The sequence below is a fragment of the Brassica oleracea genome, chromosome C3 (genome assembly GCF_000695525.1).
Source record: "Brassica oleracea var. oleracea cultivar TO1000 chromosome C3, BOL, whole genome shotgun sequence".
Classification (NCBI taxonomy): domain Eukaryota; kingdom Viridiplantae; phylum Streptophyta; class Magnoliopsida; order Brassicales; family Brassicaceae; genus Brassica; species Brassica oleracea.
In genome coordinates this window covers 33,359,238-33,382,845 of record NC_027750.1, presented here as the reverse complement: position 1 = coordinate 33,382,845, position 23,608 = coordinate 33,359,238, and the positions used below count along the sequence as shown (strand labels likewise).

The following is a 23,608-nucleotide window of genomic DNA, read 5'->3' as shown; positions in this document are numbered from 1 at the left end:
CCCTTAATTGAACTTGAATAATTGTTTGGCTCACACTTGTTTAGCACCCGATCAAACCACCCTAGGCTAGCATTCTTAATCATTTGAAAAACCTTAAATCAATCTCTTACTTGCTTGTTACGAAATCAACTTTAAAACCCTCATATTGTTTTGGCTTGATATTGATCCTATAGAAATAAAGTGTAATCATTAGTCTCTGTGGATTCGATCCTAAAGTGCTACATCGACATACCATTCGATTGTGGTAGTGTGCACATTAGGTTAATTGGTGTGCGTATACACGTAATATCAAAACCTCACTGGGGAATTAGGCAAGGAGACCCGATCTCCCCCTATCTCTTCATTTTGTGTGGGGAGGTACTATCAGGTCTCTGCAGAATTGCAAAGCTAGACGACTCCTTGAGGGGGATACGTGTGGCTAGAGGCAGCCCCGGGTCAACCACCTATTAATTGCTGACGACACGATGATGTTCTGCAACTCCCTGGCCCTTATCCTGCAGAAATACGAGAGAGTTTCAGGACAAAAGGTCAATATTTCCAAATCATCTATCACTTTCTCTGTTAAGACCTCCCAAGAGGTTAAAAACTCAGCTAAGGAGATCTTAGGAATCCATAAAGAAAGAGGTGTAGGCAAGTATCTTGGATTACCCAAAAATTTCGGGAAAAGGAAAAAAGATTTATTCACCTCAATAGTGGACAGAATCAGACAGAGAGCCTCCAACTGGTCAACTCGATTCCTCTCGAGAGCCGGAAAGCTCACCATGCTCAAAGCAGTCCTGGCTGCTATTCCAACCTACTGGATGTCTTGCTTTTAACTTCCAGTGAGCCTCTGCAAAAGAATACAATCAACTCTTACACGCTTCTGGTGGGATAGCTCAACAGACAAACGCAAGATGTGTTGGGTGGCTTGGGATAAGCTAACAAAACCTAATGCACTAGGTGGTCTCGGACTAAGAGATATCCAGTTATTTAATCAGGCGCTTCTAGCAAAAGTGGCGTGGAGAATACTAGCTTCACCGAGTTGACTACTAGCACGAATACTTACTGGGAAATACTGCCACAAGAAGATCTTCCTTAACTCATAACTCCCAGCAGTTTGCTCGCATGGATGGAGGAGCATTCTCCACGGCAGAGATCTTCTCCAAGAAAACCTAGGAAAGGCAATTGGGAATGGTCAGAATACAAGAGTTTGGAGAGACTCATGGATATTTCCCAACACCACAGCTAAACCTATGGGACCAGTTCATGATACAACGCTAGACCTGAGGGTATCTGATCTACTGATGGATGATTTGCACTGGAATAAAACCAGGATAGAGCAATTTTTACCAGAATTTAGCTCGCAAATCCAATGTCTTCAACCTAGCAAGGCAGGAGTTGAGGATGTTTATGTCTGGACCCCACTAAGCTCTGGAGTCTACTCAACAAAATCTGGATACAACTCGCAATCAAGAACTCCAACAAAAGCTAACACTCCACCTCCAATGCTCTCCAACCATTCTGACATGGAGTTTAACTGGTTAAAAGATGTTTGGTCTCTAAAAACAGCTCCAAAGCTAAAAAATTTCCTTTGGTCAATTATTCAAGGAGCCTTACCAATTGGAGCTGAACTTCAGCGAAGGGGAATGACCTCAGCAGCTCTCTGCCCTCGTTGTAAGGAGGTTGAATCAGCAATGCACGTTTTCTTCCTCTGCCCTTTTGCAAAAGAAGTCTGGCGTCACACCTATCACCAGTTCACATAGCTGAGGATACAGACTTTAAAACCTCGATCTAGGCTTTCAGACAAGCACTCTGCCTCCCACCCACTGGAATACGATCACCAATCCTTCTGTGGATCTGCTGGACCATCTGGTTAGCTAGAAATAAGCTAATCTTTGAAGACAAGACAAATCGACCTAAGGAAACAACAACAAAGGGTCTATCAGCGGCTTTAGAATGGACTCAAGCTCAAGATAAGGATCAAACAGAGACTAGAAAACCCATACCGCCAAAGACTGCTACTCGTCAGGAACCAACATCATCCACACGGCCATCTTGCGCCGTCGACGCCTCTTGGGAGGCTTCATCAAAGCGAGAAGGACTTACTTGGTGTCTCTCCAGTGATCGATCACATCCCCCAAGATCAGGATCCCAGATCGTCGAATCGGTTAGCTCACCCCTCATGGCTGAATCGCTCGCCCTCCGCAGAGGCATCGAGAAAGCAATTGAAGCGGGAATCAATTCAGTCACAATCTTCTCAGACTGCTCAACGCTCATTCGAGCCATCGTAACAAAGAGCCAGATCACAGAGATCTACGGTGTTCTCCAAGATATCAACCGTCTCTCATCTTGCTTTGTCTCTATCCAATTTCAGCACATCTCTCGTTCTCAGAACAGAGAGGCTGACCATTTAGCTAAACAGGCCCTTAAGGCCCACTGTCGTTCTCCCCTTTTGTCTGTAAACTAGCCCATGGGCTTTAAACCTTCTTCCTTTCCTGCATGATTAATATAACCTCCGTTGCTCAAAAAAAAAACATATCTCTATATTTTCCCCTATAAATAGAGAAACTCTGTCGTAGAGACATACATTGGAGCATTTTCACCTCTATAATTGAGTTTCTGGAAAAATATAGAGATAGAAATAAGAGTGGGTTGGAGATGGTCTAACTAGCAAATCAAAGTCGTTGCAAAGTAAGTAGTGTGGAAGAGAAGGCTCTTGGTCTCTTCCGCAACCATCTCTCGTTACAACACCACCGAGCCTGTGCCGTAAACACTTAGGAAGAATAATTTCCAATGGAATCGAAGCAAATGTCAACACTTAGGAAGAATTTAAAGATACAGAGTGCACACAAAGATACAACCCCAAAGTTTCAATACTTGAGCAATGAGTTCTTATATGTCTACTTTTAGGACTACAAACAACAGATTCTTGTTTAATGGGAAATAAGAGAAAATGGGCACTCGGAAACAATGATTAGTTAACTGTTGATTCGTGTTTATTCTTTTCTTGAATCACAATATGGAACAGCCTTTCTGAGATGTACTAATGTTGTTGTTGTTGTTATTGGGTGGCTCGAGAACTACTTTGATGGCCTCATCAAAGACAGCTTTAACATTCTGTATGAATGAAGAAGGTATCTCATCAGCAAGATTTTAAAAGAGAATAATAAAAATAATGATGAATTTGACGTACCAGTTGTGTCTTTGAACTGCATTCTATATAAGCAGAAGCTCCAACAAGCCTTTTTAGTTCCTCGCCCTATAATGAATAAGGGAAGTTAAGAAGAAGAAACTTCCTTAAAAAAAGATCAGCAAGAAGACAATGAGGAAAGTTACCTGAGCAGTAGATATAGGCACAGCTCCAGGGTGCTCAAGAAAGTACTGCTTATCATCTCGAGCATCTAAAAGAGAATCTGTTAATCTTTTTGAAGGATAACAGATGAAGAAAAAGTATAAAAATAACCAACCGAGCTTTGTTCCAACAAGTACGATGGGAACATCAGGAGCATGATGTCTGAGTTCAGGAACCCACTGCGGAATCATAAGCAAAACATCAAACTTATTGTATTAAAAATGTGTAGATAAATATCAAAGAACTGATGATTAATATTTAACCTTTTTAGCAACATTTTCAGAGCTCGCTTTGTTAACGAGAGAGAATGCGAGCAAGAAGACATCAGTAAATGGATAGCTTAATGGTCTTAGTCTATTGTAGTCATCTTGTCCTGTGTTGTTTCATCAAGGCAGACCATAAACACAGAAAGCTTAAAGACAAAGAGACAAAAGAAGCAAGAAATTAGGTCTCAAAGCTATAACTCGCCTGCAGTGTCCAACAATTCCAAGTTGATGGTGCTCCCATCGACAATCACATGGGCGCTGACATTATCAAAAACATTTGGCACATCATCCTGTCACCACAACATTCCATCAGTCAGAATCTACATAAAGGTTAAATGGGCAGAATAAAAAAGTGAGAGGGACAAACAAAAATAAAACTAGCGTTAGTATTTTCGCTTGTGTATTGGGGAGGGAAAAAGTTTCTTTGCTTTTTCTGGTTTTAAGCTGAAAGTCAGCAAAAACCTCTGATTAATAATTTTAACATGATTATATTAGGAAACAGACAAAAACTGTAAGACCCAAAAAGATTACAAACATCCCAAAAAAACAATTGACTATTATGTCATGAAGCAGACAATCTCAATCCTACAGATCACTAAAGTATCAAACACAGAGACAAATGTCCTCCTAACCTTCTAATGATCCGTAAAACGAAGTTGTGGGATTACGCAAAACCAACCAGATAAAAATATCAACTTTACGTCTACACAACAAATTCAGTGATCAGCTCATCGTTTTACCCAACGATTTTATTGGATCACAGAAAAAAACTGAACTTACGGTGGGGAAAGCGTTTCTAGTGTAGGAAATGAGTAGACAAGTCTTGCCGACGGCGCCGTCACCGACGATGACACACTTTAACCTTGAAGCACTCATCTTCTCGCCGTTGACTTTAAACCCTCATTTTGATTTGGGCAGAGAGAAAGAGAGATAGATGCTCTTTTGGCAGCTACGAGACGAAAGAACAGCAGCTGAAAGTCTGAAACTCAAAAGTCTCTGGCAGACTTTTCGACTCTCTGACTTCTTGTTCCATTTCTTAACCTTTTTCTGCTCTTTATTTACTAATATTTTTTTTTTGTCTTGGTTGCGATATCTTATAAAAGATATTCATCCTGACCCTATTACACTACACGAGAAGGAAGTAATTGATGGCTCATCTTTCTCTCTTTATTTTCTCCAACTTCTTTCTAAAAGCTGTTTGAATAAAGATAATTGGTGACCGGGTGACCTTCGCCGCCGGTTACTATCTTTCTCTTTGCTTTCTCTTTGCTTTTTGTTGTAAATATACAAGATTGTTTTTTTTTTTTTTTTTTATGATAATCCAGGGTTCCCCGCTTCGCGGGTCATTACCTGGGCCCGGTCAGGCAGCGGACCGGCTTCATCCGGGAGGGTATGTCCTGGGCCCGAAGGCCCAGTACCCGCTTTTGGTGACATGGAAGAGCAGTTCGCCTCTGGCTGGCGTCGAACCCGGAAGCATGACAATTAGCCCCCAAGGCTCTAACCAGTAGAGCTGACTCATCCCGGCAAACAAGATTGTTTAGGTGTTTCACATGTCGGAGGCAACTTCGGTTCCGCTTCGTCGGTAGTTTTCTTCGTTGGGCGACTTTTTTTGTTGTGTATCTTTAAGCTAATCAGAGTTTTTCGTCGTATCTTCATTTTCTATCTTCGATTTGCATGAATCACTTCTTCCCGTGTAAGTTTAATTTCTTTATTCCAGATCTTTGATTTGTTCTCTTGTGATCTTCGGGTGGTAGATCTCCTCCATCGAGAGTAGTCTTTTTCTTCTTGTTGAAATAAGTCGGGAATTTTTTCCTTCTTGGTTGAGATTCGAAGTTAATGGATGAGGCTTATCGATTGGAAGCGGATTAAGTGAAGTTGGGGTTTTGTAATAAAAAAGTCCTGACATATGATCTGTTTTTTGATCGGTCCCATAGTTTAATGATCGATGATCATTTGGAGCTCAAATTAGAAAACTGGCGAGCATTGCATGTGGGTTTCAAGACGGATTTGACGACAAAGCTTCATGCGTCATCTCCAAATAGACGATCAGAGGGATGATCGGAAAGTTGAACGGAGCGCACTGGTGAGCAGAACTGGATGGATGACTAGGGAAACATCTCAGCCCCCCAGTGACCTTTCTTAGCACATGTAACGTTTGTATTACAGTTATCTTTAAGGTTTGTATTGGGCTCTTAGACCATCTCCGTTTGTATTCTAATGATTAGTTTAATTGTAAATTTTGTAATTTGTGAAGTTTAGAACCTTTTGTAACGTAATTAAATTTGTGAAGGTCCAATGATAAAACTCCTTTGAAGTTTTTAAAAATTAATTTTTCTTTTTAATTACAGAAGTTGAATTATTATTGAATTTCATAAAATTTAAACAAATATGTATGTTTGCTGTCCTGAGCTGATGACATACCGGAGCTTCCAACAAGTTGGGTCTCTGTGTCATGGTATGTTTCCTTGAAGCCTCTCTTGAGTCTCGAGATCGTTATTTTGATAAAGTTGTGATCTTTCAATGATTTGGCATCTTCTTATGGTTTGGTGAAGTGAGCGAACTACTGGAAGTAGAGAAAAGAAGGAATAAAATGGCTGCACATGCTTACAATTGAATTAGCTTGTGTGTGTTGCAGTAAATACATACATAGTTTACTGTCAAAAACCTGTCATCAAATCAAACAGCATTCGCAAAGATCTTCAGCCTCTATTGGACAATACATAAGTAATCTATTATATATATACTCTCACTCCTATTAATGAAATGTGACAGAAGACTTGATCACAAAAGAATTGATTGCTTAAAAAGAAGCTAGACACAAAGGACGAGCTCATTGTTAAAACTCCATGTTAATGGTGGTTGGTTGAGGACTACATAATTGTGCAGATGCTGGAATCTGAATCATAGTCATCTGTATCGCTTACTTCACTGCAAGCATCAAATATAATTGTTTTCAATTTGCTAGCAATAACACAGTAATGTAAGAGAGTAAATTCTTGAAGGAAACTACTCTATTGGTCCTATAGCAGAGGAGAAGCTACCAATGTGGAACATCAAAAGAAGTTACCAATAATCTAACTTGTACAGTAGTAGTAGTTCATCAAGTGAAGGAGGGATCCCAGGTGTTTTTACTAAGTTCAGATTCCACAAGTCCCAGAATGATGTGAGAAGCAGGCCTACAAGTAAGTGAACTAAACTGTTGCCACATAAGGTGCACATCTAGATTTCTTAGATACGAATGAAAGTAATGAGCTATAATACAATTTACAAAGGAAAGCCTAAGTGTTTCTCATAGACTCATCAGCAAATTACACAATGCGTTCCAACTTGACGCTGACAAATCAAGGAGAAACAGATTAGCAACCAACTACAAGAATTTCTCAACTGAAACCATTAAACCAACAGGGAACTAGTCAAAGATCAAGTAGAGTATTCCAAAACCACATGTCCACAATATCAGCCAAATCAATACAAACATAACGTTAAAGGATACTGCAAAACTATTAACTATGAAGTAGCAGAGGGAGACCAATAAACGAGAATACAATCACACCACAATTCACAAATTAAAGTGAAAAAAAAATGAAGGAAACAAAACAAAACAGAAAAGAAACAGAGATTCTTGTTCCTTACCTTGGTTCATATACCAAAACCTCCGCAAGATAATCTCACATCAAAACCAAATTTCAATTCCAACGAGGTTCACAAGCTTTAAATCAATACAAAAAACTCAAAGAATTCGAATCTTCACCTTGATTTCATGGACGGATTTGCAGGAGGAGAGCAACAACAAAGAACGACGACGAGATTTTTGAGAGAAAAAAAAGCATCGAGGAAGAGAGAGACGACCAATACCAAGGAAGCACGTATGGGGTTTTTACCGATTCCAAAAGCCCTATATTAGACGGCGGTTCTCTTGTTTTATCATTTTATTTATTTATTTTTTTTGGTTTTTTTTAGAACCTTTTATAAAAGCCTCCGATGGAGGTGCTCTTAATGTTTGTATTGGTCTTTCAAATCCTCTTGTACTGTTAAGCTTTTATAAAAAACAATAAAAAAAAAGACTACAGAAGAAAAGCCAAAACATTATTATAGACAAGCCCATTAACCCATATGTTTAGGGTACCCATGTCGACTTTGTTTTACCAAAAAAGAACACTTAAAAGATTCTACCAAACGAGATTTTGGTAGATTCTCTTTACTTGGAAAAGATTTAGGGTTCGACTGGTGACCATTCTGGAAACAAGCGGAACGAATAAAAAAGGAACGTAAAAGAATAAAATTGCAGGAATGAAAAGGAACGATTGTTCCTTCTCAAATTTAACAAGGAATAATTTTGTTCTTTATTTCTCTACAAAAAAGGAATGGTAGGAAATGAGAAGAAAAAATTACTCCTTATGAAAGGTGATATTTTTTAGAAACATTACGGAATGCATTATTCGTCACCGTTCCCTGGTCACCATTCATACTCTTAGTTTAGCTTTTCTCTCTCGACTAAGAAAGATCGCCACTTGATATCTTCTGGCTACTTCACTTTACCATGTTGTCTTTGCAGCCTCCTTCTTTCACACTCAAAATTCTATCTTGTATCCGTTACATTATCCTCACTTGCAAAATAGAGTGGAAGCCATGAGGTATTATCTCAGTCAAATCCAATACTGCTCGCTGGAACATACATTACTAGGGAAAACCAAATGGCCATAAAAATCGCAACCACTGTTACCGGACACCAGAGATTAGGAATGGGCAAAAAAAATCAAACCGAACCGAGTCAAACGAAACCAACCGAACCAACCGAACCGATTCAAACCGAACCAAAGTCTATTTCAAATCATTCGGTTGAAGATTTCTCTAACCCGAATGGTTCGGTTCGGTTTCGAACCGAACCGAGAAACTGATGTATTTTTGTAATTATTTAAATTAAATATATTAGTAATACCAATATACTAAAATTTTAATACTAAATCACTTTTTTCCATTTTTCATTCATTAACATATATTCTTCTAACCTAATATGTGATCATCAAAATATTTGATTTTTTTTTAAAATAGAAAAGTATGTATTCTTATATTCTTATATATGTAAACATGGATGTTAAATCTAAACATAAAACCTAAAGCAAATTTTATTAAAAACAAAAGTTCTTCTCCACAGCGTCTCTTTCCTCTACGTCTCCTGCATATTTTTCCTGCATCTAGATCTTTTTTGTGGTGTCAATTCTAAATAATGGAATCATGGGTTTAGAGTAGTAAAAATATAAATAAAAACTCGTATAGTTTGTGTATTGACATATACTAGTTATTGATTTGTTGCAGGCTTTTTGATGATATCACATAGAAGATGATTCAATGCAGATTTTTTAATTTTAATGATATAAAAGACATTACTAATGATGTTGGTTTTTTTTTTACTTTAGTTAAATTTCATTTTTTTTTTAATTCTTATATACTTTTTGTGACTTTTTTAAAGGTTTTTGTTTCAGTTTTATATTGAATTTAGTTTACATAATTTATGTTTACATAATTTATTTTTTAAAACATAATTTCTCTTAAAAAATTAAACTAAAAAGAACTCAATTAAACCAATCCAAAAAACAAACCGAACCGAATACAAACCGAACCGAATATAAACCGAACCGAACCAAACTAACTATTGTTTACTTCAGTTGGGAAAATACTAGAACCGAACTAACAAATTTAAACCGAACTCGAACCAAACTGAGAAAATAACCAAAATGCCCACACCTACCAGAGATCACAGCCCTCTTCAGCTCATCATGTTCCCCTCAATGAGTAGGGCTGGTCAGCATGGGCGAAGCTAGACTTATATTTCATTGTGGGTGCAATAATAATGAAATTCCATTTTATCTAATAATTTCTCTAATTTTACTTTATAAAAATAATCAAAAATGAAAATTCAGTGGGTATCTACTACTTGGCTTCGCCCTTGCTGGTCAGTAAGCAAATCCTAGCGCTTTGAGAGTTAGTACAAAACCTAGTCTATTGGTTGGTACTATCTCAATCCTTGTAGGTTTTATCTATATGCTCTTTTCAGCTCGGATTCTATCTATCTGCCTTTTTGAACTTTTTTTGTCATATATACTGGTGATTTCGTTTTTGTTTATCTTCACTTTTTATGTCATATATATATTCTCCAAACAGTTCGGTGCAAAGAGTATTTATATTGATAGATCATGCATATGTGTATCATATACTTTTGACAAATGATTTGATTAGAGACTCCACCTCAGATAATTTTATATAATGAAAACAACAATCAATGGTTCTCCATGAACAAAGTTTTAAGCATTTCCTCAACATAAGCATTGGCTCACATTTTTTCTTCCTTCTTGATGGTGAGAGAAGTGTTTGTGTGTATACCCGCCAAGTTAGGCTCTCCAAACAAAAAACGTTAAAATTAGAAACTTCAACGTAACAAAGAAAACAAAATGAAAGGAGAAAATTAGGAAATAAAAAGGAGAGTTCTTTATAACAAACCTTATTTCATTGTCCCAAGAAAAAAAAGAAAAAGAAGACAAAGAAGATAGTCAAATGAGAATACATTCTTCTAATCATCCGTGGCTTTTACTAGCCATTCTCGTTGTTCTCCTCTGCTTTCCTGGAGCTCTCTCAAGCAAGGACGAGGAGAAGACAACCTCGAAGAACACGAAGAAAGAAGTAACTTATGATGGAACGTCTTTGATCATCAATGGAAAAAGAGAATTGCTTTACTCTGGCTCCATACATTATCCTCGTAGCACTCCTGATGTAAATCATTCGTAAATCATTTCTGTAAAACTTTTATTTTAATTTTGTACTTACCTGGCCAGAATGTTTTGTTTTAGATGTGGCCCAAGATTATTAAGAGAGCAAAACAAGGTGGTTTGAACACGATTCAAACATATGTTTTTTGGAATTTTCATGAGCTTGAACAGGGGAAGGTAATTTCTTAGCGAATATATCAGAAAAATTAATAAGAAAACTTACATCATTGTTTTGAGGTTATTTGTTTCTTTTTGTTGGGACAGTTCAATTTTTCGGGTAGAGCCGATTTGGTGAAGTTTATAAAATTGATTGAGAAGAATGGTATGTACGTAACCTTGAGACTTGGACCATTCATTCAGGCTGAATGGACTCACGGGTAATTTCTTTGACTCTCTTCTTATTCATAGTGGTTTTGGTGTTTTGAGTTGTTATGTGACATGTTTCATGGTTATGGTTGTGATTAAACATCAGAGGACTTCCTTACTGGCTTAGAGAAATTCCCGGGATCTTCTTCCGTACAGACAATAAACCATTCAAGGTATTTTTATTTGTACATGTGCATGTATGATATGTTTATATGAGTGTGATAATAGAATCAAAAGGTTTACAATAATTTGATGAAACTGCAGGAACATACAGAGAGGTATGTTAGGGTGATACTTGATATGATGAAGGAGGAGAAGCTTTTTGCTCCACAAGGAGGCCCCATCATATTAGGACAGGTATCATTTACCCCAAAAATATATTTTTAGTTATATATGAATTTGGAACTATTGAAAACTTTGTAAACTGAAAACTGGATGCAGATAGAGAATGAGTATAGTGCGGTTCAACGTGCATATAAAAACGATGGATCAAACTACATTAAGTGGGCATCTAAATTGGTACATTCTATGAATTTGGGGATCCCATGGGTTATGTGTAAGCAAAATGATGCTCCTGATCCTATGGTAAGTCATCTTTCTATCACATTACTTGATAATTATAACAAGGTAATCGTAGAATTTAACATCAAGAACTTTAATATTTTAATAGATCAACGCCTGTAATGGAAGACATTGTGGTGATACATTCCCTGGTCCCAACAGAGACCACAAGCCATCTTTATGGACAGAGAATTGGACTACTCAGTGAGTTCTTCACTTGAGCTCCTTAATTAGCATCAACTAGAAACAAAAGACAATGAGGTCAAACTTGAAATTATTCGTGTACATTGATTGTAGGTTCCGTGTTTATGGCGATCCTCCGGTGCAACGATCTGTAGAAGATATCGCCTTTTCTGTAGCCCGGTTCTTTTCCAAGAATGGAAGCCATGTTAACTACTACATGGTAGATAAAAATACTGTATAAACCCCATTTATATGTTTGAAGAACGTTATCAAATTGTTTGTTTTCTTGTAGTATCATGGAGGTACTAACTTTGGAAGAACCTCTGCTCATTATGTAACCACTCGTTACTATGATGATGCACCTCTTGATGAATACGGTAAAATAAAAAAAAACACAAGTAGCAGATGTTTTTTTTTATTAATAAAATCTAGTTGATGATTAATGTATTTTTCTCGTGTGCCTTTTTGTTACACACATAGGATTGGAAAAGGAGCCTAAGTACGGTCATCTAAAACATCTTCACAACGCACTTAACTTGTGCAAGAAGGCACTTCTCTGGGGCCAATCTCGAACTGAGAAGCCTGGCAAAGACACAGAGGTAACTGCATCTATATATATGCATCGATAAATCCAAACATTTGAAATCTTTCTAACAGAATAAATAGAAATGCTCAATTTCTTGATTTTGATATGTATTGTTGTAATTGCAGATAAGATACTACGAGCAGCCTGGAACTAAAGTTTGTGCAGCGTTTCTAGCTAACAATAACACAGAATCTGCAGAAATAATCAAATTCAGGGGCAAGGAATACGTTATACCGCCTCGTTCCATCAGTATTCTCCCTGACTGCAAAACTGTTGTGTATAGCACCGGAGAGGTGATGATGATAAATCAAAAATCTTGTTGCAAATCAAGTAATTACTAAGAGAAATAAAAGATTCTTTAATTACATTTTTTTTTGTTGCTTTATGTTTCAAGATTGTCTCTCATCACACTGCAAGGAACTATATGAAGTCAAAGAAGGCAAATAAGGCAAATAAGAAGTTTGATTTCAAAGTGTTCACCGAGACCGTTCCACAGGAGCTTAAAGGTGATTCTTATGTCCCTGTTGAGCTCTATGGCTTGGCCAAAGACGAGTCTGATTACGGATGGTACACAACAAAGTAAGCGTACGAATGGATTTATTTTATGTATCAAATTTTTAAGAAAAAAACATCAAAAAGAAACGTAAGAACTTTATCTGATTAATTTTCTATATTATAGCTTCAAGATAGATGACAGTGACTTTAAGAAGAAAGGAGGCAAGCCTACTGTGAGGGTTGCTAGTCTTGGCCACGCGTTGCATGTCTGGCTCAATGGAGAATACCTTGGTAATATTGAGAATTTACAACATTTAGATTTTATGATTAGAGAACTGGAATAATTAATGAATTTTTTTTCAGGAAACGGACATGGTAGCCATGATGAGAAGAGTTTCGTCTTTCAGAAGCCGGTTGCACTAAAAGAAGGAGATAACCACCTTACCATGCTAGGGGTTTTAACAGGATTTCCAGTATGAAACATATATTTTCTTACAAAAAATTATGTAGTAACAAAAACATTCAAGTTTAATGATGATATCATCTATGATTTTCTTGTGTGTCCACAGGACAGTGGGTCTTATCTGGAGCATAGATTCACAGGTCCACGTAGTGTTTCCATCTCAGGGTTGAGCTCTGGACCAATGGATCTCACTGAGAAAAGCAAATGGGGAAACAAGGTTTGTCATGAATCTTACTTTCTCAACCGCTGAGCCGATTTTGATCTGGTTTTCCAAATCTGTAGGTGGGTATGGAAGGCGAAAAGCTCGATATTCACACCGAGAAAGGATTGAAGAAGGTTAAGTGGGAGAAATTCTCAGGAAAAGCACCAGGACTTACATGGTACCAGGTGGAGTTACTAAAACCTTTTCAGAAAAAGATATATTTGATCATCAGCCATCATATAATAGAGATAATTTAAATGATCTAATGAACAATATTTGAAATATATGTTGCAGACATACTTTGATGCGCCAGAAAGCCTAAGCCCTGCAGCAATTAGGATGAATGGAATGGGAAAGGGTTTGATTTGGGTTAACGGAGAAGGTGTTGGTCGATATTGGATGTCGTTTTTATCTCCTTTAGGCCAGTCAACACAAATCGAGTATCATATCCCTAGGTCTTTCTTGAAGCCCAAGAAAAATCTTCTGGTTATATTCGAGGAAGAACCAAATGTGAAGCCAGAGCTTATCGATTTTGTCATCGTCAATAGAGACACTGTGTGTTCTTACATCGGAGAAGAATTCACTCCTAGTGTCCGACACTGGACTAGGAAGAATGATAATGTCCAGGCCATCACTGATGACGTGCAGCTCACGGCTAATCTCAAATGTTCCGGCACTAAGAAGATCTCCGCAGTTGAATTTGCTAGCTTCGGAAACCCTGATGGGATTTGTGGAAACTTCACCCGGGGATCTTGCCATGCTCCTGTCACTAAACAAGTCGTCGAGAAGGTAAGAAAATATGAACTGGCGATAGTTTTTGTAAATAATGTTTCTTGCTACAAAAGTAACTGGGACTGGTTTTCTTTGTTGCTGCAGTATTGTTTGGGTAAAGCAGAATGTGTGATTCCGGTTAACAAGAGCACCTTCCAGGAAGATAAAAAGGATTCATGTCCCAAAGTTGTGAAGACGCTTGCTGTGCAAGTCAAGTGTGGCCGTCCAAAGAAGAACTAAGTATATATCTTTACTTGCTTCGCTGAACTGTTTTGTATTTCATGTTGTGTAGATACAAAAACTATTTTGTTGTTCCATTTTTGAATTTATTAATTAAAACGTATATTATAAGATGTAACGAATTTTGAAATTATTCCTTATAAACTATAACTAAATTTGGTAGAGTGTAGCGAAGAAGACTGATTGTTAAATGAAATGGACTTCTTGCTATTGAAAAAAAAAAGTGATATGATTTTTATTGAGTTTACGAGAATTCGCGTGATTTTTGTTAAACAACGCTAGAATCTTAGCTAAAAACTAAAAATATGAAATTTGTGTTTTTATTTTTATAACTTAAACTCCTTTTAAACACTCTAAAAATATTTTTATTATTTTTGACCAATTCTAAAAACATTTAAATCACTCTGACATCTCTAGCTTAAATTATTTTCAATAACACTAGATTTTAAAGTGTTTTATGAAACAACAAGTTCAGTAATATTAGATTTTAAAGTATTTTTTTTTTAAATCCAAGTTTGAACAACAGTAAATTTGTCATTTTAATACAAAGCACCTCAAATTCTTAGTTGAATACACCTCTTAAATGTCTAACACCAATCTTATAATTTACAATTTTTGGGTTTTCGGAAATTAGTATTTTGCAAACGTAAACTAGAATTTCTTAGGCCTCAATTGGTGACCACAATTTAGATGGTAAATTTTTCATTCCTCAAATTTTATGCCATTTTTGTTAAATATTTTGTTAGTTATAGATTTATGAGTCCCACTTTATTCTTCTCATTTTCTTATGAATGAAAAAATTAAGAAAAACAAATCTCTTTAGTTTCTACGAAGAATGGAATTAATGAACACAGGTTCATCTAGATATGCTTTTTTATTTTCTCGACTGAATATTTGTTCATTGCATTATTCACTTTTCCACTGAATTTAACGGTTACCAATTGAAGCCATAGATGGATTATAAAGAAAGAAATGTTTCTTAATACAAAAACATGCTTGCCGTTTTATAAATATGTATCAACTCTCATGCCGTTTAGACGATAGAAAAACAACATGCAGATTATAATACTCTTATTAGGCGGGGAAATAGATACTGCAGAGAACAGAAGATCACTGACACCGATCCATCTTTTCTTTTAAGCCCATTTCCCCATTGGGTGGTTTTATCTCTTTGGCTCAAACTTCAATGTTAACTAAAAAACAAGATTTGATTACATTATCTTCCTTTGAACCATATATTGTTTCTTATATATCTTCATCTCTCTCTCTCTCTCTCAAAAAAGACTTAAGAATAACAATGGCGGCACTCATCGTTGACGCGGAGTACCTCAAGGAAATCGACAAGGCTCGCCGTGAACTCCGTGCTCTCATCGCCAAGAAGAACTGCGCTCCGATCATGCTCCGTTTGGCGTAAGTTTCTGTTTTTGTCGTTTGAATTTTTTGTGTACTGCATGTGCGATTTCGGTCTCGTCTGGTTTGTGAAAAGGTGGCATGATGCTGGAACCTATGATGCTGAATCCAAGACCGGTGGACCTAATGGCTCCATTAGGAACGAAGCAGAGTATAGTCATGGTGCCAACAGCGGTTTGAAGATAGCGCTTGATCTCTGTGGTGCGTTTTCCTTTTTACCTTCTTTATATATGGATTAACGATTCGATTTTGAGGTTTATTGATTGATTGTGTTTGATATGGGTTATGATATCTTTATAGGTTATACACATACTTTGAGATGGTTGGCTATGTTTCACCTGGATTTACTTGTACTTGTGATGAGATAGTTCTATTAGTATTGATTATGAGAAATCACAGGTTGTTGAACAAAACAAAAAAAAAAAAGAAAAGAAGAGAAATCACAGGTTTAAATTTTTAGAGTGTCTTTTATGCTCATCAATTTAGGAAACCTTTACCTTGTACTCATGTGGGGTGTATTTTTGTTGTCTTATGACTTGAATCATTTTTTAAAATATTCTTACTGCTTATTTTGAATTTTAATGTTGATTATTTGATATTTCAGAGGACGTGAAAACGAAGCATCCCAAGATCAGTTATGCGGACCTGTACCAGGTAACTAAAACGAATGTTGCTTGAACGTCAATGATGATATTATCATTACAATTAAGACTCTGAAGTAAAATAAGTATCCCTTTTTGGTCAGTAAAGGCTACAAGACTTTTTATTAGTTGCCTTTATAACCTTGATTTAAGTGTGTTAGTTTGTTAGATATATTTGTTTCAGTTGTCGTGCAGTTCTTTGGGTATAGAAACAGGGGAACTGAGAATTACTTGTACTGAAATTATTTCGGCTTATTTTGTCTTTTTGTGTGTTTCTGGCTTTTACAATTGCAACCATAAAGTGAATGCTCAGAACAAAAGTACACAACCAGCAAAACTACACAACCAGGGCCAATATTATCTAATAGAAAGAATGTTTTGCTCATTCATTTTCCCATGAATTTGATTATGCCAATTTCAGCTTGCTGGTGTGGTAGCAGTTGAAGTGACTGGTGGACCTGACATCAGTTTTGTTCCCGGCAGAAAAGTAACATTCTCTCAGCAATTAATAACATCTTACTTCCAAAAAGCAATATAACAATATTAGCTTTATGTTTCTTTCTTATAGGATTCAAATGCATGCACGGACGAAGGAAGACTTCCTGATGCTAATCAAGGTAGGATGAAAGTTATATGCTAATAATCACAAGCTTTGTGTTTGTGTAGCAAATAAGTAAAATGGTGGATGAACGCATGGAATATCTGGAGTGTCATGGTTTTACCCAAATATACAATATACTTTATCTGTTGGAATTGTATTATTTCCTGAATGAGGATTTAAATATGAAGTTATGTCTTGTTAATTTGCATGTAGGTTCCAAACATCTGAAAGATGTCTTCCACCGGATGGGACTGTCTGACAAAGATATTGTGGCACTGTCAGGGGCACATACTCTGGTAAATTCTTTGTTGCACAATTCATATTAGTCATTTGGTATTAAATATAAAATAATAATTTGTGTATAGAGTTTACAAAAAATAAGATTCCGATGATTAGGGAATGGCTCATCCAGAGAGATCAGGTTTTGACGGACAATGGACTCAAGATCCTCTCAAGTTTGATAACTCATACTTTGTGTAAGATTCTTTAAATTCCTGTGACATTTGGGAACAACAACTAGTAATTATGGTTAGTGGTTTGTTTAAACCATGATCATTGTTGGCACCAGGGAATTGCTGAAAGAAGATGAATCAGATGGCTTGCTGAAACTTTCAACGGACAAGTCTTTGTTGGAAGCCCCGGAGTTCCGTCAATATGTTGAGCTTTACGCAAAGGTATGTTATATCTTCATTGTGCCATCTTGATTTCTCTTTTTGTCAGCCATTTTGTTTGTTGAAGTTTGTAACTCTTCTTCCCAATTCTTCCCAACAGGACGAAGATGTATTCTTCAGAGACTATGCAGAGTCACACAAGAAACTTTCAGAACTTGGATTCACACCAACGTCTACAGTCACTATGGCGATAACAGACTGCACCGCACTGGCACATACTGCAGTCGGAGTCGCGGTGGCTGCTGCTGTTGTGGCCTTTAGCTACTTATATGAAATTCGCAGAAAGATGAAGTAGATGAAATAGAAAGAACGCATCCCCCTTCTCTTCTCTCTGGTTTGTAAGCATGCATTTAAAAAAGATAATATGTACTGATAGATTCTTATATTTCTGCAATAAGATCACACATTGATCAGTTTATGTCTTTATGATCGAGGTGTTCCATTCAAGTTTTGGTTCAGGTTTTCTATTTTAGGAAAAACAATCGTTAAACCAAATCTACTTAGGATTAGTACACTGCACAAAAAGCTTAGGATTTGTAACAAAAGGTTTCAGATCCTAACCGGATATATCTAATTTTTAATAGAGCTAAGTTTTGGAATCAAGGTGACCATTGTTCACCTTGTTTCAGAAAAGCATAATTTAATATGAACAACTTTGGATGTGTTTATTCAGACATTAATTTTGGTGTTTTAGTTTTAACATTAACTAAAATGTACTTTAAATGATGTTGTTAAACTTTGTTGAATCAGATGTCAGTCATGTGTCTAAATTTTGCTAAGTCAACTTCCACACGCTAAAAATTATCAATAGGTACCTACAATTTTTAAAGTATACTCTAAAACCCAAAAATATATATGAAACTCGAAAAACTTCAGAATAACAAAAATCCAAAAAATACTTGCAAAGCTAAAATATATCCAAATATACCCAAAATATACCCAAAAATCGTAAAATATACCCAATAATTCAAAATGAAAAATATACCCAAAAATCCAGTAAAACTAAAATATCAAAAAAAAAAAACCAAAATATCAATATAAGCCTAAATTAAATACACTGAAAACTGAAGAAAACTAAAAACAAAAATACGTAATATCAAAACCATACTGTAAGTCTGTAATAACTAAAAATTTAAAAAATAATATAATGTTTAGACTATAGGGATACCCGATCGATTCTTGGATAAAAACTGAAACCAAATTAATATCAAAGGTCTAGAAGTGCAAAACCTAATACGGTAGAATATCTATAACTGGACTTTGTGTGAATTGTTTTTTGTTTTATTGGTTCCATTTCGGGTTATCAGGTTCAAGTAAAATGCACAGAGCGTTCCCCAACAAAAACCAACCCAAAAAATGACTCGAATCAGGTTTGGTTATGGATGTTTTACCCTATTGAATTCTCCATGCTTAGACCCTTGGATATGGGTTAGGTTCTGATTCCTTCTTGAGTATAGATCAGATACCCGAATAACTCAAAAAGTTGTATGTATTGATTTGTTAGGTATCATGCTATATTATGAGTATTTTAGTATCTCGAATTTTCATATATATCTTGATTTGTAGGATATACTTTTAGGTTTTAGGTATGTTAGTATTTTCAGGGTTTTGGATATATTATTGAATTATATATATTTATTAATATTTTTTTGTTGATGCATGGCAGATAAATCATAAGAAGCTGTACATTTAACTCAGCCGAAACTGTATGCATGATATCTGACTCAATAAATTGACCAACTTATTTCAGTATATGTTGATTTTGGGTCAAATTTGATAGTTCATCTAGTTTATTTGATTTGAATTTTAGCTTTTGTTGAAATTTGTATAGTATCAAAGTTAAGGTATTAAAAGGTATGATGCAAATTTTCTAGTTTAAATAAGCTATTTTCCTATTTCGAGTTTTCGCTTATATTTTCAAACGGTGTGTTTTTACGTTTGTAGATTTCTTATATATATTTTTAGATTTTTCAGATATATTTTTAAGATCTTCATAGTTTTTGATGAACTATTTATATTTGACAGCTTATTCAGCAAAATTAAATATATGATAAGTAACTTAACATATAACTTTTTGTTTTTAAGCAAGTGGTCTTGACCTAGCGGTAAAGAAGTTTCAGCTGGAACTTCCGCTATGGATTCGATTCCTCTTGGCCATCAATCGATGGTTTAAGTGACAAGAAAATCCGGATTTTTATGGGTCTTTTGGTGATTAGTCATTGAACCTAGAAAATCTTTGGGATCACACAAAGATTATATAAAAAAAAAGACTCAACATATAACATCTGAGATATCCAAGTTGGCTAATACTATCATTTTAGTGGATGTTGATTTTGACTTAAATTTGATAGTTAAAATAGTTTATTTGAAATTAATTTTTGTTTATGTTAAATTTAGCATGGTATCGTGAGATACGAAAATGTACAAAGAAAATTGGTTAGATCGAATTAGGCTATTTTCCAGCTTGTTTCCTATGTGAGGTCCATGGTTACGTACCGCTGCGCTATAGAGTTGCCTCGTACTCTACGTAACGTTGATATCTAATACCGATAGCATTGATTGATGATATAAAATTGGTGAATAAGTACCCACCACACCTTACACCAAGTGGGACTTACCTGAAACCGAACCCAATTGAGGATTAGACATGGTTGGTATTGTTAGGTACGAAGCTTCTTTAGACTTTTTTAGTTTTATGTCAATTTTTTATTTTATTTCGAATGTTTAGGATAATATTTATAAGATCTATTGATACTGGGTTAAAATCATCTCCAATAGTTTCCCTCATTTTATCCCTTAAAATGAATTAAACTCAACATGAGTTTGTGATTTGCTTCAATGGTTTTCTCATTTTCTCTTTCAAATTTTATTATATTCATTTTTCAATATCTTATTTCATTTATTTGATAGAATGTAAAACTATGTTTACTTATTTTAAAATTTTGGATTTTAAACTACAATCTATCTTTATTAAAACACACTATTTATTTTATTAATAAAATTACACAATCACATACAATACAAAAGTAAAAGTAAAATTTTATTTAACAATAGTTAATATATTTTTCCCACACATAATCAATCAAAACATGTTCTATATATGTTGTGTTAGGTTTGTTTGTGTTTTTAATTTGTATTACTTATGTATTTTGATATTAATTTTTATTATTTATTATATATATCATATTAAATTGCAAGTTATAAAAAATTTAATCAGTATATATATGTTATATAAAAATTTTAAAAGGAAGATTTTGTGTAAATATTATGTTTATGCATAAAACAAAGTTTTTCAAAAAAAATAGGGATCATTATACAAATAAAAAAGATCAACATCAAAATGAATTTATGAATAGTGTTCTCTCAAATATGATGTAGCACTATTCACATTCTCTTTTTTTTTTTCCTTCAAAATGATGTACCATTGGAGATAGATTTTTCTTATTTTTGATGTTTTTCCTCATTTTGATGCACCATTGGAAATGCCCTAATAGTCTTTAATTTATTTTGATGTTTCCTTCACACTTCTATTTATGTTCACACGTTATTAGAATAATTTACTTTCTAATGAGATTAACATATTAGTGGTTGATATGGTTTTTTGCTAAACACAGAAAATGAGGAGGTTAGCATGGTAATTACAAAATAGGTAGTTAGAACAACTTTCAGGATGACCGGTGTATGTTGCAATCTGTCTTTGTACATTGGAAGGTAAGGTCGGCCCATGAGTCATGCCATCTCTCTCATTTCCAAACACTCTTTGTCACTAGTTTTATTTATTTTGTACGGATACAAAGCATATAGAGTCTTATATACATAATACACTTCGTTAAAAAACAATAACTATCATTCTATTTTTATAACAAATTACAATTCCTGTGTTTTTTTTGTCCAGTTAATTATGCTATTACAAATTATGAAAAACATTAAATATATGATATTACAGCCGACACTTATCCTTAATAGCATATTACAATTCCTACACTTATCCTCCACCTATAACTTTGAATACTCGAACTAGGTAACCCTCTCTACTCTGTGCGGTTCATCAATACTTTGTTTGTGAATTTTACAGAAACCTAAAAATTCTTATAAATTAAAAGAAATAAATCAAACTTGCAAATTAAGTTGTTTCTAAGACGAAGAAAATTGATTTTCTATAGTAAGAACGCAAAGTAGCTAGCTAAATTTTATTATTCTGGACAACTAGTTAAAGGCAAACATGGGGGACTGCTATTACATGATTCAGTATGGATTTTTTTTCATATTTTTGTAACCTTAATGAAAATCTATGCCCTCCATGTTTGGTTTGGGAGATCGTTCTTGTTCGATTTTTGTACAAGGATATGCTTCATCGAGCGACTTTTCTTCTAGATCAAGATCTCTGATTAACTCTATTCTGTGTAAACATTATCACCACATTTAAAGCAACAATAAGAGAACGTTGTTTATTAAATTTGTACCTACATTTACGAGCTTAAGACATTTTCAATTTGTTATCAGTTTTGTATTATAATATAATGCGGATTTGTCACGTATTATCGTATAATAAACTATAGGTTTATTGTTATAGGTTGTGAAGGGCGAGTATATGTATATATATATAATATTGAGGGACTTAGTTTAACTTATCAATCAAGTTTTGTCCTAACAAATGTTCATTAAATAAGTAAACAATACTAGAACAAGCAATCTAAATCCGCAAGGAAAGACCAATTAGATTAAACAAATAAAATCTTGTATCTAACTAATTTTTTTTTAACAATCCATCAAATCATTTAGACAAATGAAAAGGAGGGTTTGGAGTCATGATGATATAATAGTAATTAAAAGAAACTAAGTTGGACTATTCCCTCACAAGGCGTCACGTATGGGCATGTAGGGCTTTTTGTCCCAACTAGATGATAGTGATATATGAGTTTGGTAACATCGATTTTCTAGAACGTTATTTTTTTTTCTTTTCCAATTTTGATCTGTTTGTATTTGAATTTATATATTTTGACAGGGTAAAAGGCGGTGACGCGTGGTTGCAATTATTAAAAATGTTATTCGATGGTGTGATAGTGTTCACATATTTTGACTCCGGTGTGAACTTTACGAAATTTTAATTGTTTCGATTGGAATATAGGATTTAACTAATTATAAATACAAAAACTTTACGAAATTTTAATTGTTTCGATTGGAATATAGGATTTAACTAATTATAAATACAAAAACTGGTGAATTTAAGTATTTGTTAATATTAATTCCAATCAAATTAATCTGAGGCTTGCGGACCAGCTATCAAGTTGGTTGAGCAACAGATGAAGATCAAGAATTTGACTAGGACTATACTTTTGTATCATTTCCCATCCATTATTGTTTGTTTGAAATTTCGACTATATATACTTTTTATTTTTGCTAAAACTCTCAAGTCTCATAACTCCGAATAAAAAAAAAAGAATATAGTAATGTAAGCTACAATCCAAATTAAAATAAAATAAAAACTGAAACAATGTTATAAAAGTAATGGAAAAGTCTATCTTTATTCATAAAATAGAGGTTCTTTATATAAGAGATTACACCGTCATAGATAAATGGAAAGATTATAAATCATAATCTCTTGGTTATGAGCCATCCACAATCTGGTTCATAACACTTCCCCTTGGATGCCATAACCATTTAGAGCTTGTAATGTGTTTTAATGTTGCATCATTAAAACCTTACCAGGAAAACCCAATTGGGACAAAACTATGGTGAAGGAAAAAGAGTACAACACACATTACTCCCCCTGATTTGGACATTACTGAAGGTCCCTTGGACCACTCCAATTTTCTGCAATCCGTGGGTGATGAAGATCTTGGACAGAATATGCTTAGTCCTCGAACATGATAGTTGGTTCTTCTTTACCATCGGCCATGCCACAATCTGATCGAACATATTGAGTCATCGACCTCAAATACACACACACGAAATCTTGGATGATGTTGCTGTGATATGCGTGTACCACCATGTGTAAAACATAACCTGTCTGAAAACAAATCAACAAAACCAAATAACCCCTCTTTGGGCTGGTTA

General features: G+C 35.0%; 3 protein-coding genes and 1 long non-coding RNA gene across 5 annotated transcripts; 2 read left to right on the top strand and 2 right to left on the bottom strand.

The window, feature by feature from the left end:
* Positions 1-2,778: 2,778 nt before the first annotated feature.
* Positions 2,779-4,666, bottom strand: LOC106328552 (rac-like GTP-binding protein ARAC3). Its single transcript, XM_013767017.1, has 7 exons — positions 4,378-4,666; positions 3,800-3,887; positions 3,595-3,704; positions 3,447-3,510; positions 3,316-3,380; positions 3,173-3,238; positions 2,779-3,096 (listed from the first exon to the last, which is right to left on the bottom strand). Exons 1-7 carry the CDS (start codon positions 4,471-4,473, stop codon positions 2,992-2,994), a joined length of 594 nt encoding a protein of 197 aa, XP_013622471.1. The 5' UTR covers positions 4,474-4,666; the 3' UTR covers positions 2,779-2,991.
* A 1,309-nt stretch (positions 4,667-5,975) lies between these two features.
* LOC106328551 lies at positions 5,976-7,551 on the bottom strand. Of its 2 annotated transcripts, XR_001267612.1 has the most exons (3): positions 7,349-7,551; positions 6,244-6,525; positions 5,976-6,160 (listed from the first exon to the last, which is right to left on the bottom strand). It is a non-coding gene; the product is annotated as an uncharacterized LOC106328551 (long non-coding RNA). The 2 variants fall into 2 exon arrangements; XR_001267611.1 differs by lacking the exon at positions 5,976-6,160 and having other exon boundaries at positions 6,176-6,525.
* A 2,509-nt stretch (positions 7,552-10,060) lies between these two features.
* LOC106332136 (beta-galactosidase 13) lies at positions 10,061-14,389 on the top strand. Its single transcript, XM_013770607.1, has 18 exons — positions 10,061-10,365; positions 10,443-10,538; positions 10,626-10,738; positions 10,834-10,900; positions 10,992-11,084; positions 11,169-11,312; positions 11,398-11,492; positions 11,586-11,691; positions 11,764-11,848; positions 11,952-12,070; positions 12,183-12,350; positions 12,452-12,636; positions 12,737-12,843; positions 12,916-13,025; positions 13,122-13,232; positions 13,298-13,402; positions 13,512-14,006; positions 14,094-14,389. The coding sequence occupies exons 1-18, from the start codon at positions 10,150-10,152 to the stop codon at positions 14,226-14,228; spliced, it is 2,550 nt and encodes an 849-aa protein (XP_013626061.1). The 5' UTR covers positions 10,061-10,149; the 3' UTR covers positions 14,229-14,389.
* Positions 14,390-15,386: 997 nt separating this feature from the next.
* Positions 15,387-17,975, top strand: LOC106328411 (L-ascorbate peroxidase 3, peroxisomal-like). The gene is made up of 9 exons (XM_013766846.1): positions 15,387-15,638; positions 15,715-15,839; positions 16,243-16,292; positions 16,701-16,766; positions 16,848-16,896; positions 17,094-17,176; positions 17,277-17,356; positions 17,449-17,554; positions 17,652-17,975. The coding sequence occupies exons 1-9, from the start codon at positions 15,415-15,417 to the stop codon at positions 17,844-17,846; spliced, it is 978 nt and encodes a 325-aa protein (XP_013622300.1). The 5' UTR covers positions 15,387-15,414; the 3' UTR covers positions 17,847-17,975.
* Positions 17,976-23,608: the final 5,633 nt, after the last annotated feature.